General features: G+C 36.0%; 1 protein-coding gene across 1 annotated transcript in view; it reads right to left on the bottom strand.

Moving 5' to 3' along the window:
• Positions 1 to 17699, bottom strand: part of DSCAM (DS cell adhesion molecule) — a 715945-nt gene that overhangs the window by 142370 nt on the left and 555876 nt on the right. Inside the window, exon 15 of the mRNA XM_043997664.1 lies at positions 5501 to 5668. Within this exon, the coding sequence (XP_043853599.1) occupies positions 5501 to 5668 (168 nt within the window). The remainder of the gene's footprint in view (positions 1 to 5500; positions 5669 to 17699) is intronic.

Below are 17699 nucleotides of genomic sequence, written 5' to 3'. Positions count from 1 at the left end.
ATTGCCACTGTGTACAATATTCTCCTGGTTCTGTTCACTTCACTCAGCATCAGTTCATGTAACTCTTTCCAGGTTTTTCTAAAATCCACCTGCTCATCATTTCTTATAGCACATGGTATTCCATTACAATCATATATCATAGCTTGTTCAGCCATTCCAGAACTGATGGGCATTAGCCACCACAGAAAGAGCTGCAATTAATATTTTTGTACCCATAAGTACTTTACCCTTTTTTTTTTGATGTCTTTGGGATACAAACCTAGCAGGGGTATTGATGGATCAAAGGGTATGCACAGTTTTATAGCCCTTTGGGCATAGTTCCAAATGCTCTCCAGAATTGTTGGATCAGTTCACAACTCCACCAATAGTAGATTAGCATCCCAGCTTTCCTACATCCCCCTCCATTATCTAATATTTTCCACATTCTCCAAAACCCTTTCCTCTTCCAAACTTTCTTGTTTTTGTCAAAGGCATTACTATCCTTCCAGTCACTCAGGCTTTCAATCTTGGTGTCATCATGACACTGACCCCACATTCATCCTTTATATCCAATCTATTGTCAAGTTTTATAATTTCAACTATCACAACATCTCTTATATAGCCACCATGTGCATGCATCCCTAACTCAATAGACTTCAGTGGCTCCCTATTACCTCCAGCATCAAATATGACATTTCATTTGGCAGTTAAAGCTGTTTGCAATTTCATCAATTCCTACCTTTCCAGTCTTATGCTTTATTCTCCTTCACATACTCTGGGATCTGAACATGACATTCTATTTCCATTCTCTACTTTTCCTTTGTCTGTCCTCCAGATCTGAAATTCCTCCTTTTTCTCATCTATTACGCCTGGGTCTCTGGCTTTCTCCAAGACAGTTCAAATTTAACCTTCTGCAGGAGGCCTCTTCTGGTCCATCCTATTGTTAGTACCATCTCTCTGAGATTGCTTACCTTCAATTTATACTCTAAATATCTTGTATATACATTGTTATTTATGTATGGTCTCCCCATTAGAATATGAGCTTCTGGAGGCCAGGGACTATTTTTTTTCTCTTTCTTTGAATCCTTGGCACTAAGTACAATGCTTAATAAACACGGTAACTGACTGACATTTAATTTCCTTTGAGAGAACCCATCCACCAAAACAAGAGCAGGACTGTGTGAGTGTGTATATGTTTTCAAAGAGTTTTATTTATGCTTATAACTTTATAGGTGAAATGAGTGGAAGTCGAATGGTAAAAGATAGATTGTATAAGACCAAGGCCAGCAAGTGTTGATCTCCAAATCAAAATGCATTCCTAGGTATGGCTAATCAATGTGAATCAGCAATCTGGCAATAATCTATGAATGGCAGTAGTGTGTAAATGATCAGACACAGAATAGAGAGGTTGTTCATCTGCCTTCCTGACTGGAATAATAGATACTACCATGGCAACTTCCATCTGAAGCTGAGGTCAAACAGATAGGGAAATTAAAGCATTATCAGCATTAAGTAACAGCCAGCACCAGCAGCCATGTCCCATAACAAAATGCAGCACACATTTAGTCACTGTATAGAAAGTATCTAGGATTGATGGGAAGATGGCATGAGTAATGATTTTTTTAAAATTGCAAGTGCAAAGTCTTTCACTGTTAATGAAAAATATTCCCAGAAAACTCATTATTTTAAAGTATTCAATATACTGAAATATTGGGATTTTGCTCAAACCAAAGATCATTTGAAGATCAATAAACAGGTTCAAATTTAGCAAATACATGTGACACATGGACACTTATTTATCTGGCATTTATAACAATGGCTTTAATGTTTGCAAACATTTTATAGAAATAATCTCATTTGAGCCTTACAATAATCCTAAGGCAGGTACTTCAGTATAAATATCCTTGTTTTTTAGATAAGGATATTGGGGCTCAGAGAAATTAAGTGTTTAGCCCACAGTGACATAGCTGGTGTCAGGGTTGGAATATAGACAAAAGTCTTCTAACTCAAGTTCTAGTGCTCTATCCATACTACTAAGGGACCATTAAGGAATTCATTCAATTTAAAAAATTCGTAGTTCATTAATCTTCATGAAATTATTTGGCCATAAGAAAGGGGAAAACAAAACAAAATGAAATTATAATGGTTGTAATGATCATTTTGCAGTTTGGGCAAAAGGAGGTTGAATATTCATATGAAAAAGTCAAGGTCATACATAGGGGAAGAAAGTTGAACAGAGGGTCCAAACCTAGACTTATTTTATAATCAAGTATATATATATATATATATATATATATATATATATATATATATATATATATATATACATATACACACATATATATGTGTGTGTGTTTTACATTAATTCTTTCTGTTTTTACATTATATCCTTTAACTTACTTTTCATGGTTTCATGAGTTCTTTAAAGACCATGGCAACTATACTGTCCCATGTGCAATTATCCATGCTGCCCTTTCTTTTCTTTTTTTTTTTTTTTGGCGGGGCAATGGGGATTAAGTGACTTGCCCAGGGTCACACAGCTAGTAAGTGTCAAGTGTATGAGGCCGGATTTAAACTCAGGTACTCCTGACTCCAGGGCTGGTGCTTTATCCACTGTGCCACCTAGCTGCTCCCAAGCTGCCCTTTCTTAATCCTAACCAACCACAATTCTTTCCCTCCTTATCATTTGGCTAAGTATTATAACAAGTCACCTACAAGAAAAGCAGCAAGAGTTCTCTGATTGATTGAGATTCCATGAAATCAAATGAAGCACTAAAAAATGGAAAAATAAAATTTCTTTTAGTCTCTCATTTTATTTCTGTTGATCCTCAAAAAAATTATATATGTGCCTGGATATGTGAGCTAAGTGGAAGATAGCTTGGTGTAGTTAATGAAACACTTAACAAGGATTCAGGAAACTTGGGTTCTCATCCTAGCACCACCACTTACCAACTCTGTAAACTTGGGCAAAACATTTCTCTGGTATGGGCTCAGTTTTTTTCATTTGCAAAAGTAGGAGGTCAGCAAAAACTTCAGTTAATGCTAAAGACTCACCCTTGAACAAAAAATGCAGGGAAAACTGGAAATAAGTTTGGCATAAATTAGGAATAGAACAACACCTCATATTATATATAAAAATAAACTATAAATGAATACAGGCCATGATACCATGAGCAAATTAGGGGAGGAAGGAAGAAATTACCTTTCAGATCTTTGGATAGAGGAAGAGTTCATGATAAATGAAACAACAAAAAGGATCACAGGAAATAGCAGGCAATTTTTAAAAATTAGAAGGGAAACAAGTAATTGGAAGGAAAAAAATCTTTGTAACAAATTTTTCTGCTTAAGGTTTTATACCCTAGATATGTTAGTAATATTCAAATGAATGACTGCCATTCCCTGATAGATAAATGGCCAAAGGATATGAACAGCCACTTTTCTTTCTTCCCCTCCCTTCCTCCCTTCCTCCCTTCCTCTCTCCCTTCTTCTTTCATGCCTTCCTTCCTTCCTTCCTTCCTTCCTTCCTTCCTTCCTTCCTTCCTTCCTTCCTTCCTTCCTTCCTCCCTCCCTTTCATCCTCCTTTCCTCCCTCCCTCCCTCCTTCTTCTCCTTCTCTGTCTCTGTCTTTTTTCTCCCTATCTTGACCAGATTAGATGTACAGTGGCCACTCATTGGGCACAATCTCACTGTTTATCAACATGAGAAAATTGACCGGCCCTGTTTGCCCATTCTTAGGTAAGCTGGTTGTCCCCTGCTCTCAGGCGGTCATCACATCTGTCCTAGACTTAGTGTTCACACTAAATCAGTGTAGCATACTGCAGCTCAGTATTCATGAGCTCAAATTTTAGACTCTACCTCCTAAGTAGAAGGGCATATAGGTATGTACCATCATGTTTAACTAATAGGTTGTTTTCAAAGAAAGAAATCCAAGCTATCAACTATCATGTGAAAATATGCTCCAAAATGACTAATCATTAGAGAAGCAGAAATTAAAACAACTCTAAGATTGTATCTCAGACTGATTAGTTTGGCGAAGATGACAAAATAAGTAAATGAAAAATGTTGGAGGGGCTGTGGAAAAATAGGTCCTATGCAGGTATAACTATGAATTAGTCCTTCCACTCTGAAAAACAATGTGAAAAGCTACCAAACTGTATAAATATATGTGTTTTTCAATCTAATTTTACCACTACTAGACCCATACCCCAAAGTAATCAAGGAAGGAAGAAAAGGACTTATATGTACAACATTTATAGTAGCTCTTTTCATAGAAGTAAAAAAATTGTAATATAATGAGTTATCCTCCAATTGGGAATGTGCTAAACAAATTGTGGTACATGAAGTTAATGGATATTATTGTGCCATAAACATTATGAAATGTATACTTCAGAAGAAACTGAAAAGACCCATTTTTATCAGCCTGATATAGAGTGAAGTAAGCAGAAATAATAAAACATTTAATACAATGTCACCAACATTATAGATAGAAATAACTTTGAATAACTTGAGAATACAATGATAAACTACATATCAATAGGAATGAAAATAAAACATATCACCCACCGGGGCAGCTAGGTGGCGCAGTGGATAGAGCACTGGCCCTGGAGTCAGGAGTACCTGAGTTCAAATCCGGCCTCAGACACTTAACACTTACTAGCTGTGTGACCCTGGGCAAGTCACTTAACCCCAATTGCTTCACTAAAAAAACCCAAAAAACCAAAAACCAAACAAAAAACCAAAACCAAAAAACATATCACCCACCCCTACCAGAGAAGTGATAGGCTTAAAAATGTAGAATTAGACATATATTTTTGGAAATTGTAGGAATTTACTTTGTTAAACCATGTTTTTATTTGTTTTTCATTTTATTCTTTTTCAATTAAGGAAACAGTGGGAGAGAGAAAAACCCTTGTATAAATAATTTTAAAAAGAAAAAAAATGTGTTGATTCAGAAATGTGTTGGACATCTAGGGAAGAGTGGGAAAAGTGCTAGGCCTGGGGTCAGACAGATGAGTTCAAATCTGACTTCAGACACTTAATAGCTGTGCAACCCTGGGCAAGTCAGTTAACCCTATTTGCCTCAGTTTCCTCATATGTAAAATGAGCTGGAGAAGGAAATGTGAAGCCACTCCAGTATCTTTGCCAAAAAAAGCCCCAAATTGGGTTATAAAGAGTCAGATATGACTGAAAACAAATAAATGACAACAAATAAATGGCAACAATAACAACAATGTAATAATTAAAAAATAATCTTCAATTTGAAATAAGTATCTCAAATATATGAATGCATCTACTCAGTCAGAAGAATCAGAATATTGTTTATCTTTTGTAGATGTAGAAACACACATTCATCAATGGTACCAAAAATACACTTGTAAAGATATAGTTATAATATTGAAACATTTCCCAAATAGGCTAGAACATTTATGAAAAGAAACAGATATTGGATAAATGGAATTTTCTAGTTCACAAAAATAGATGGAATGCTGCTTTGATTTTAATCAAGAAAATCTAGACTGTACCTGCTTCATCAGCTGTAATGGTGAGCTCATTGCTGGCTTCACTCTTGCCAATTCGGTTTTTGGCATACATGCGGATGCTGTAGGTGGAGGAAGGATGGATATCAATGATGGTGGCCGAGTTCAGCTGGGGGGAAACATCTTTGGTTCTCTGAGCAGAATCCCAGGAGTCTTTTAGGTTTGTTTTGTTTTTTTTCAAAAAAGAAGAGATAGAGACTTGAGTTTTTTCCCTGCCTTTAAAATATTCATAATTGATTTTTATTACATATCAAAGTGAATTCTCAAATGCAAAATATTTTAAGTTGTTAGGTAAAAGGTGGATGTCAGAAAGGAAACAGCAGCACACCCATGGATCATGCTTTAGCAAATGAAGGGCTTCTAATTTAACTGCATTCAGGAGGAATGTTTGAGGGAACACAGTACGTGATGAGTTTTAGTGATCATGGTGAAGAAATAGAAGTCAGGGAAACCGAAGTAAGGAGAGTAAAACAAACAAATATGTAAATAAATGGGCAAACAAACAAACAAATACTTTTTAAAAAAATGTCCCAAGTAAGCATTTAAGGATCGACCAGAATGTTAAAAGGAATTATAACGCAAAAAAAAAAAATGCTGCTTCTGCTGAGATTTTGAAAACCACAATCTTCTTTCTCAAATGAAGAGCCAAAATGAAGTATCTACTAAGAGGAAAACAAAACAAAGCAAAACAAAACTTCACTGTCTAGTTAACTTCCAGTTCTCTGGGGGGGAAGTAAATAGAGCTTTGAACTTGGGAGCTGGGAAGATCTGAGTTCAAATCTTGCCTCATACAGCTGCCCAGTTTTGTCACCTTGGGCAAGTCACTTACACTCTCTTTGTCTCGGTTTTATCATCAAATTGAGGAAAATAATAGCAACTCCCTACCAAGATTGTTGTGAGGATAAAATTACATGTTTGTAAAGTGCTTTGCAAAACTTAAATAGTTATATTAATTATTATACAAATAATATATATTTTCATCATTTTACTTAAGTATCATTCATTGAATCTAATGATTCTATTAGTCAATTAAAAGTGGTAGCTAAAATCTATTAGTTAATTAAGTTAATTAAAACTAAGTGCCTACTGTGGTTAGGACACTTTGTTACTGGAGACACAAAGACAAACATGAAACAGCCTCTGACCTCAAAAAATTTACTGTGCTATTAATAGAGAAGATATAAGATCACTGATCCTCAGAATGTAATTCTGGATAGAGTGGGCATTTGCAACCATATTTTGTTTACTGTTCACATATTAAATGTCTGCTGCCAGTATAGTTTGTTGCAATATCCAACATTTGAGGTAGTTCTGGTGAGGGAGTGGTAACACTTTACGTCTTCTATTGACTGCATTATTTTCCACTCTCTCTGAATGAATACAAATGCTTTCCTCTCATTGTTCTCTCTTTTCTTCCCTTCCTCTTTGGCTCTTCATTTTTACCCAATAATGGATTAGTACAGTATATTCTCAGGTACAGGTCCCAGGAGAGATAAACCATCCCAATTCCTTTTTCAAACCGCCTCCCCCCTCCCCCCCCAGCCCTCACTGTATGTTAATGCAGTGAAAAGACCATTAGGAATGTCTGTGCATTCCAACACATTGAAACTGTTGAATTCCTATCCATCCTTTAAAGCCCAAATCAGATGCCAACTCTTCCAGGAAATCTTCTCCGGTGTCTCTACTCAGTAATTTGCCTTCTCTCTTTGACCTCAAATAGTACTTTGCTTGCACTTCTTTGATATATCAGTGCATGTGCCATAACCTTTTATTACAAAGAGGACTAGGGACAGGGACTGGATCTCTTTTTGATTTTATATCTCATCTATCTAACTACTTAACTGAACTGACAGTAACTATCCTGTGAGACCTTAGACATATATCATAATTTATCTAAGCCTCTTTTCTCATTGATAACCTGAGGAGGTTGAACTTGATATTACAGAGAACTGGCCACTGAACCCAATGGTTCTGAGCATATACGGAGTGCCACTGATGCAATTCACCATGTGGAAGAGGCTGGGAAGCCTGCTTACAGGAGAGCCATGATTACATGTAATGTAAGTGCCTTGAGGAGATTTTGGAGTGTTCATATGCATTCTGTAACTGGTTTAAGTCCACTTACCACATGATGAAGAGGAGCCTCTTTGGCTGCAGTTATATAGTCAGAACTGGGGGAGGGGGGCAATCAAAAGGCACTAGTTGTCCTTATCCCTTTCTCTTCAGCTGCCCTCATTGTGGTTTGACATCTTCCAGTCTGCATTCTGGTAAGAGAGGAGAGACAATGCTGTAATGCCAGATGTTGGCCTTGGATGGGGAGCCATTTCTCCCTATCTGAGGTTGACATGTGGCCTGTGAGTATGGGTCTCAGTTCTTTTTCTCAGTGTTTGCATTTAAATTGAAAATGAAGTAGATTAATCTGGAAGCTATTACCTTTAGGGTTTTGAAAAGTCAGAAGAAGGGACCTACCTGAGGTCCAAAAGACAAGAAGTCAAGTCTGTTCTGGGTTTTGAAGCCAGTCTATGTCAATGTCTTGACAAGTAAGGAGTGACTTTCAGGATGGTAGATGAGATAAGGACTCATCTAACAGTGATCCTAATGATGCATTTGTTGGTGAACTTTTGGGGACTAATTGCATACAGAAGTTAGGTTAAGGATGAGTGGATTCAGAATTGACTCAGTTTGGGCCCACCAAGTTCATATCCAAATGCAGCATTAGCACCATTGTCAGAAGAGTTCTAGTCTCATCTACCATCCTGAAGGTCATTTCTTACTCCTTAAGGCATTGATGCAGGACTGGCTACAAAATCCATCAAGAACTTGGACATCAGACTCTTGGACCTCTGCTTGTTTGTTCTCCTTACTTTTCAAAACTCACAAGTCATTGCTTCCAGATTAATCTCCTTCACCTAATATAAAAGAACAACACCAAGGGAAAGAACTGAGGTCTACATGTAGTCTTATAGCATTATCTCTCTTTTCTTACCAGAACACAGACAGACCAGAAGTCAAAGTATAAGGAAAGCAACCAAAAACAAGGGACAAGGCCAACTAGTGCATTTTGAATGTTCACACCACTTTCCATCTCCCTCCCCTCTCCCCACACACCCAGTTCTGGTTCTGCAGTCTTAGTCAAAGAAGCTCCTCTTTATCATGTGACAAATGGACTGGAACCAGTTACGGAATGTCTGTGCATGCTCCAAAGTCTGTACAAGGCACTTCCATTATGTCAATATAACTCTTCCAGAAGCAGGTTCACCAGTCTCTTTCACTTGAGGAATTGCATCAGAAGCACTCTGCACATTCTCATAAAGAGTTGGTTCAGTGGCCAGTTCCTCATTTCAAAGATAATCTCCAAGGTCATTCCCAGATCAAATACTCTATAATTCTATGATGCTAGCTTTAGAGTCCTCACAATATATTTACTGCTGTAAAAGGGATTATCTTTAGGGGCTGACTAGAATTATTAGAGAAGACCCTCAACCAGCTCAAAGGATCAATAGTTACAGGATAATGTACCCCCCCTTTTTAAACCACATCTTGCTATGGAGTCTGGTTCTCAGATTTACAGATTCATTTAATAGCTGCCTTACTCTTTATCTTTAAGTCATTAAAGATAAGAAAATATTTATCTTTTGGGGAATGGTGTAGTGAAATTGAGATTTAATCTTTGTGGAACTTTTCTATGACTTACAGTCTTTGAGTTGCCTGAGGTACTGAGAGGTTATGTGAGTTTTCTTGGTCACAAAACCAGTATAGAACTCTCTTGCTAGTCAAAGCATGTAAGTTACAGATGACTGTCCGGTTTTTGCTGAAATATATGGTTAAAGTGACTCACAAGCTTTACTATTCCTCCTGTATTCCCACCCTACTGGAATGGGCAGGAGTAGGAATAATAGGAAGCTGACAGCTATAGTTACACTGGAAATGCTGATCTTAACCTTTACATATCCTCATAAAAGGACAATTTTTCTGGAAGATCAGACAATGTTCCTGCTTCTATGTTGACTGGGTAATTCCAGTTTTTGCCTGTCAAAGATATATTGGACATATAAGTATTAGTTACTTTGATTATAGAAATGGTTTACTTTAATGACTTCATGTTCAAACATCTCCAACTTTTGATCTTTATATATGCACCTTAGATTGTAAAGTCTCTGAATTTGTGCAGAATCATTCCTACTTTCTTCCTTTAAGAAAACCGAAGTACAATGAGACAATTTTAGGATAACCATGGTAGGTTTTGCTCTTTTTTTCTAGACAAAATACCTAATATGATTGTCTCAAAATGTGAATGAATCTAAGAAAGATCCAGTTATGATAGGAAACCTCAAAATCTTGGTTTTAGACAATTAAGACAACAAATTTACCACTAGAATATTCACAATGGATGATCAGATTCATGAAAGGAATATTATCTAATTCATCCTATTCTTCTAAATCAGATTGTTCTGAAATACTAGATTTCTACCTTGTTTGGATCTCTAAAGGACTTTCCATCAACTGCTCATTGTAGTATCTTACCTAGATATGTCCTCTTTAATCAATTTCCCATGCTCCAAAATTTCTCCTTTTCCCCTTCCCCATCAAAACTTTTCACTTTAGGGCCAGGATCTCAGTTAGTTATCAGGATAGAAGGTAGTCTGATACTAAGCAACACAAACATATAAATAAAATATTATGTATTTTTAATGCAATGCTTTACCAAAAGAATGACTATCTGAATGAATTTTTTAGGCACTTCAGCAGGCAAATGGAGATATTGGAGTGAAATCTTTTTATTGTTCTTCTCAAGACATATTATAGTAATATGGCTAAACTAAAATAGAAACAGATCCCTATAACCACATATTTACTTTGTTGCTTTTCAGTCATTTTTCCATTGTGTCTGAATCTTTTGGGTTTTTCTTGGCAAAGATATTAGAATGACTTGCCATTTCCTTCTCCATTTTGTTTTACAGATGAGGAAACTGAGTCAAATTATGGGTAATTGACTTGCCCAGGGTCACACAGATAGTAAGTGTCTGAGACCAGATTTGAACTCAGGAAGATGAGTCTATCTGACCTGACATTCTTTCCACTGTGCCACCTATCTACCTGTAGGACTTACTTAGAAAACCACAAATTTACATTATCTATGTTATAGTATATGTGTACATAGATGCACACATACACAGAGGCATATATATATATATATATATATATACAAATCTGTGTGTATGTATGTGCGTATATATATATATATATATATAATTATATTTCCCAATTACATTTTAACCTACTTTGAGCTTTATTCAGTAATTTTCCTGCCTATTAAAGGATGTGGGCAGATAGTTTGACACCTCTGGATTACAGTAATTACCTACTCTGCCTATGAATTTGATCAGTCCTATCAAAAAGCAATTTGATTTGAGACCTACCCCTAGGTCTGCTTTTTACTTGCTAGTGATTTAGGAACAAGAACCATACATAAATATGACTCAGTTTCTTCATCAATAAAACTGAGAATAACATCTTATAGTGAAAAATTTAGGATTAAACTAAATATGAAAAGTATGAAAGCAGTTTGAGAAATTGCCAATATTATTAATACCTATCCTCTTCCTGCTTTAATATACTTATTACTTCTTTCCTGTTATCTGTGATCAAACACAGCTACTGACCACCAATAGTAGAACCTGAAGATTATTATTAAGCAAGCTTCCAGCTAAGATGGCAATATAAAAAGTTCTAGCTAACTCCATATCTTTTCAGGAATACCTACTGTCTATGAAAGAAAAGAGCCATTTATGGAAACAAAAATAAAATCACTAAACTCTATCACATAAAGAGCTACAGAAGTTCTAGGAATTAAGGGCTCATTGATTGAAGTCAGTGCAACTTGGAATCTAGTGATGCCCTGGGAGACTGGCCAAAAGATAGTGCAATCTTAAATTAAGCCACTCCGAGGATAAAACCTAAATCTATTAACCTCCAGCTACAGCACAAGGAAATGGTGAATGTCAAATGTGACGTGAATCAGGAGATGCCCCAAGAAATAGATGGATTTGGCAAACTATCAGTGGACAGACATTGGCACCAACTCTCTGTTCCAGGACAATATTATAATCTCAGTCCAAGACTTTGAAGAAGAAAGAGCCTAAGCCCCAGACCACCTATCATTCAGGGACTACAGGGAAGCCACTTCCAGACTACACTGGAAAACAGGACCTGGACACAACAACCCCTTCCAAAAGTTCATGAAATGGCAGATTTTAGTCCTGGCACATAGCCATAATCTAAGTGCTGAAACTATAGAAATAAACAAAGTGGGAAAAAGGATTACTACTATAATAAACACTATTAGTTAAAATAATTAAAAATAGATTCTTAAAAAAGAAAATAACTCTAAAATAATTGCAAGTACATCCTCAGAAAAAACAATGAATTGCCCACAAAGAGTCTTAGAGTGGACAGAGGAAATGAAGAACCCAAAGAAGAGATTATAAAATCAAATTTGAGTAGTTGGAAAGAAAATAAACCTCCTTGAACAAAAAAAAAAATAGCAGCCTTATCCAAGTATTTGAAACATTGAAAAATAAAATAGAGCAAACAGAACTGAATGATTGAAAGAAGCAATAAGAAATATTGGAACAAAATCAAAAGCCAAAAAATTAGAAGATATTTGTGATATCTACCATGCAAAAGAACGGACCTGAGGAACATAATGAATAAAAATACTATAATAATTATTATACTCAAGATTCCGGAGGAAACAATGAAACATGCTATCCACTTCTTGAAAGAAATGGACTCAAGGTTCAGATTGAGATGCCCTCCCCCATATATCTATTTTATATGTATGTGTATATGTTGGATGTAGCAAATAAAGGAATTTGTTTTGCTTGACTACATATATATATATATATATATATATATATATATATATATTTGTAAATGAGGTTTTGGGAGGAAAAGAATGTGGATTTTCATTGATTGAAAACAAAATTTAAAAATTATAAAAAAACCAAAAATGATGACCAAACAATTTCTTTAAATCTTGGATACCATATTTCAAGAAATCACAAAAGAAAATAGTCCAAAATTAATAGAGCCACAGGAAAAGTAGAAATAGAAAGAATACACTGTTTACCTCCTGAAACACACACACACACACACACACACACACACCTTAAATGGAATATATCCAGAGATGATATAGCCAACATACAGAGTTTTCAGAACAATAACAGTGACAACAAAACATTGTGAACAGGCAGGAGAAAAGATTGAACCCCAAGGAATTATAATTATGATCACAAAAGACTTTGTAGCAACAACTTGGAATACAGTATAACAAAATAAAAAATAAAAAGGCTTACAAACAAGAATAATATCCTGCAAAAGTGAGTATACATCTATAGTGGTAAAGTAGAATACAGAGCTGAGTAAAATCATTGAAACAGAGACAAAAACCTATAAACGTAATTCATTTTTGAGCAATTTGAAGGGGTTAGATGATAATAGAGTGTTAATATCCAAATAGGGAGAGATAAGTTCATTGTCCCTTCAAAACCATCCACACTTCAAGAGTTAGAGGGATGAAGAAAAGTTGTAGGTTCTGGACAGGGTGTTGTGTTTTGTTTTTAATTTAAGTGAGTAAAGAAAAAGGAGGGGAAAGGAATATAGTAATGAATGAGGAAGAAGAGGAACAAGCTTCTGATTTTTCATAAGCAGGGAGCATCAGAAGAATATATAAATGTGGTGATTTTATGAGAGTGGCTATCTCACAAACCTATGACAGTAAACTAGAGTCACTTCAAACCCACTGGAGAGAACTAACTTTTAATTTTCAATGTGAATATTTACAAATCAGAAATCAATGAATGCAACAAATGAGACCTGATTTATTATTTTGTTGTATAGACTCAAGAAAGTGATGAGAAAATGTAAATAATGAAAATTGAACTTAAAAGTGTGTTGTGTACACTTTGTCTTGAGAACCAATTGTTAAATATTTACTGGCTTACCCCAAAATGAACCTCACTTTTATGTGGGAGAAAGAAGATGGAACACACATCTGTATATGTACATATACACAACAGGTTTAATGTAGAAATATATTATAATCGACAGGAAAATATGTGAGCCAGGGAGAGATAAAAGGGGAGTTGGAGAGAGAGTAGAATTGAGGAAAGAACAATCACAATTAATGCCAAGTTAAATTGTGGTAGTATGTGTTGCTTTAGGCTGCTTGACTATACAGAAAGTATTTGCTACAAGGGAAGGCTTGAAGAAGGAAGGTTAGTATGTAATATGGGTAGACATGACAAAAAAAGTGCATCAAGATACCATTTAAAAAATGTTGTTATTGTTCAGTTGTTTCAGTTGTACCTAACTCTTCATGACCCAATTTGGTGTTTTCTTGGCAAAAATACTGGAGTGGTTTGCCATTTCCTTCTCTAGTTCATTTTAAAGATGAGGAAATTAAGGAAAACATGGTTAAGTGGCATATAGTTAGTAAATTTCTAAGGCCAGATTTAAACTCAGATCTTCCTGACTTCCCTGGCCCAGCATTCTGCCACCAAGTTGTCCCTACATACATACATAATACATATATACATGCACACATGCATATATACACATACATATACATACATACATGCATATTTATTAATTATTATTATTATTATTATTTTTTAGTGAGGCAATTGGGGTTAAGTGACTTGCCCAGGGTCACACAGCTAGTTAAGTATTAAGTGTCTGAGGCCGTATTTGAACTCAGGAACTCCTGACTCCAGGGCCGGTGCTCTATCCACTGCGCCATCTAGCTGCCCCATGCATGCATATTTATATATGGACTTGCCCAAGGTCACACAGCTAATAAGTGTCAACTGTCTGAGGCTGAACTTGAACTCAGGTCCTCCTGAATCCAGGGCTGGTGCCATATCCACTGCGCCAACTAGGTGACCCTGACTTATTCTATTTTTTACAGTTTGTTTGGGGGAGAGGGGCAGGGCAATGAGGGTTAAGTGACTTGCCCAGGGTCACACAGCTAACTGCACCCCTTATTCTGTTTTTTAAAAGAAATTATATATAGGAATATTGACTTCTAAGAGGTACTGGAATTTAACAACACTGAAAATGAAATTTTATCTTAAATATCACAAAAAAGTCAAGATAGGATAGAGAGCTGACCTTTGAGCCAGAGTACCTGCATTAAAGGTCTGACGTTGACACATGCTGGCCATGTGTTCTTGGGCAAGAACCCAAGAACCTCTAAGCCAGAGATCTGCAAAGTGAAGACTTATGGGTTGACTTTAAGGGATAAGTGGTCATTAAAGCAGAGGGTGAGAAAATTGGTCAAATCCCATCCTCCCTGTGATATTCAATTGTGGAGCTTGACTTCAAAACAACTACCCTCATCCCATTATACTCCACTACTTCACACCCACTCTCTGCCCTTTCAGCTAATAATCCTTCACCCTTTTTTAAATGGATTTCAGTTCCTCAAGAAAGTTGCAAGGTACCATTGGGTGTACAATGGTTTGTACACCACTCTCTACTTCAAGCAACCAAACCCTGACACCCCTAATCTCATGTATGCAGTTATTAAGAGGAAAGGCTTTTCAGTCTGGGGCAGTGACCTAAAAAAAATAGTATTATATCTCTCATTTTTATTTCTCACAGAGTTAGGTGACTAGGATAAGAAGGCATGAATGGGGGCAGCTAGGTGGCGCAGTGGATAAAGCATCGGCCTTGGATTCAGGAGTACCTGAGTTCAAATCCAGCCTCAGACACTTGACACTTACTAGCTGTGTGACCCTGGGCAAGTCACTTAACCCCCATTGCCCCGCAAAAAAAAAAAAAAGGCATGAATGGTTTGTGATGTATCATCATCTTCTTCTCCAGCTCCACCTTTTCTAAACTTTCCTATTATTGTCCAAGACACCTTCATTCCTTCTAGGCTTAAGATCTTGGTGTCATCCTCAACTCTTCCCTCTCCTTTATAATCCCTCCATTCAATTAGTTGCCACATGTTATGTTTCCCTCCACATCTCTTCCACCTTTTCTCATCTACTTACTCATACACCAACCATCCTACTTCAGACTAGCCTCTCAATTGCTCTCCCTGCCTCAAATATCTCCTCTCTCTAATCCATCCTCCACACAGGTGCCAGATTGATTTCCCTAAAGATTATTTCTGATAAGGTCATTCTCTCATGAAATTGCAGTCATTTCCTAGTGACATTAGGATCAATTATTTTAATCTTTATCTCATCCTTTTCTAATTTAAATTTGTGTTTTAATGTACCAAATTATTTGAATATTAGGAGATATATATATATGTATATATATATAAATAAAAGTATTATATAAACAAAAAGTAAATATAAACATATTAGGAGAAACTATAGGATTAGGGAATTATCTAAAAGTGTAATTGTTGGGAAAGGCCAACCTGTATCAGTAGAGGGAGGTTCCTAAAAGTGGAGTTCCCTATACCAATGAATGCATAGCCCCAGCCTCTATGCCTGACCTTAAATATCACAAAGGTTTACCTTTCTTCCAAAAATCATCATTTAATAAGTGCTTAGTATTTGTGAAGCACTGTGATAAGCACTGAAGATAACAGAAAGCAGAAGGAGGCAGTCTCTATTTTTAAGGAGCTCATATTTCAACTGGGAGAAGGCAAAGATATTTTAATCAAGTATAAACTCCTTGATAGCATGACCCTTCTTTTTTGTCAAGCCAATTTCCTTGAAAATAGGAATAATAATGATGTGATAGAGAACATTTTAATGTTTGCAAAACACTGTCCTTATAACAACATAGTGAGGAAGGTAATGGAAGTATTACTATTCCCCTTTTTTTCTGCTAAGGAAAGTGAAATGTTGAGAGTTTAGATGACTTTAAAAATATTTTTTATCATCATAAAATTGAAAAATGTAAATGTTTTCATATACGAAGATGAACATGTGACTCTTTGTTACATATGTATTTTAAGTATATGTTAAATTTTTTTTTTTTTTTTTTTTTTTTAGTGAGGCAATTGGGGTTAAGTGACTTGCCCAGGGTCACACAGCTAGTAAGTGGCAAGTGTCTGAGGCCGGATTTGAACTCAGGTACTCCTGGCTCCAGGGCCAGTGCTCTATCCACTGCGCCACCTAGCTGTCCCGAGTATATGTTAAATTTAACATGGTAATTACAATACTGTCTTACTTGTGTCTGCCCCAATATAAACTTCCTTCTACTTTCTTTTGTATATCTAAAATAAATTCTTTTGTGATCTTTCAATTTGTTTCTACTTTTTGGCATCGGGGATACATATTCTTCTCTGTGTGACCTCTCCAATCCTACCAAAATTAATCTCCCCCTCCCCATTTGTAATAAATAAGTAATCAAGGAAAACAAGTCCATATATTCATCATTTTAGTCTGAAATAAAAAAATGGTTATTGTATTGATCATAGAGCTAAATTTTTTCAGAGTTGTTTTACTATGTTCTGGTTCTGTTCCCTTCCCTATTCCATAGATATTCTCCCAGATCTCCCTTAATCCATTCCATTCATAATTTTTTAATGTGTAGTTATATACTATTATATTCACACACTATAATTTGCTCAACTATACCCCAATTAATGGGTACAGACTTTGATTCTAGTACTTTGTCACAACAAAAGTGTTGCTATAATTTTTTTTGTACATGTTGATGCTTTTTCTTTGATCTTTTTTGGGTGTATATGCTTAGCAGAAGTATCATTGAATCAAAAGATATGCACAGTTTAGAGAATTTTGGTGTATAGGTCCAAATTGCTTTTCAAGATGATTGGGTCAATTCATATGTCCAGGCACAAGTTCTCAAAAAAATCATTTTATTTATTTTTCATCTTTGCCAGTATACTGTTATTATATAGAACCTCCAGGTTTTTTTAAATGTGAATTTATCTTTTTATTAGTACTTTGCCAATCAACCAATATGGAAGGACACACCATTTTATTACTCTCCCTCCAGTCACCTGACAGAGCTTCCTCATGTGGGTATCCCTCCTGCCTTCCATTCCCAGTTTTCCAAGCTACATATAGATGTCACAACTCTGAGAGATGTCCATCCTGAGGCTGAATATCTATAGATATTGATAGACTACCTGAACTCATTTCTCAATGATAAAACCTCCTATCCCATCATGCTCTCCTAATAACAG

The sequence above is a fragment of the Dromiciops gliroides genome, chromosome 3 (genome assembly GCF_019393635.1).
Source record: "Dromiciops gliroides isolate mDroGli1 chromosome 3, mDroGli1.pri, whole genome shotgun sequence".
NCBI classification, from domain to species: domain Eukaryota; kingdom Metazoa; phylum Chordata; class Mammalia; order Microbiotheria; family Microbiotheriidae; genus Dromiciops; species Dromiciops gliroides.
Note: the sequence above shows the minus strand (reverse complement) of the source record. Positions and strands in the feature narration are given on the sequence as shown.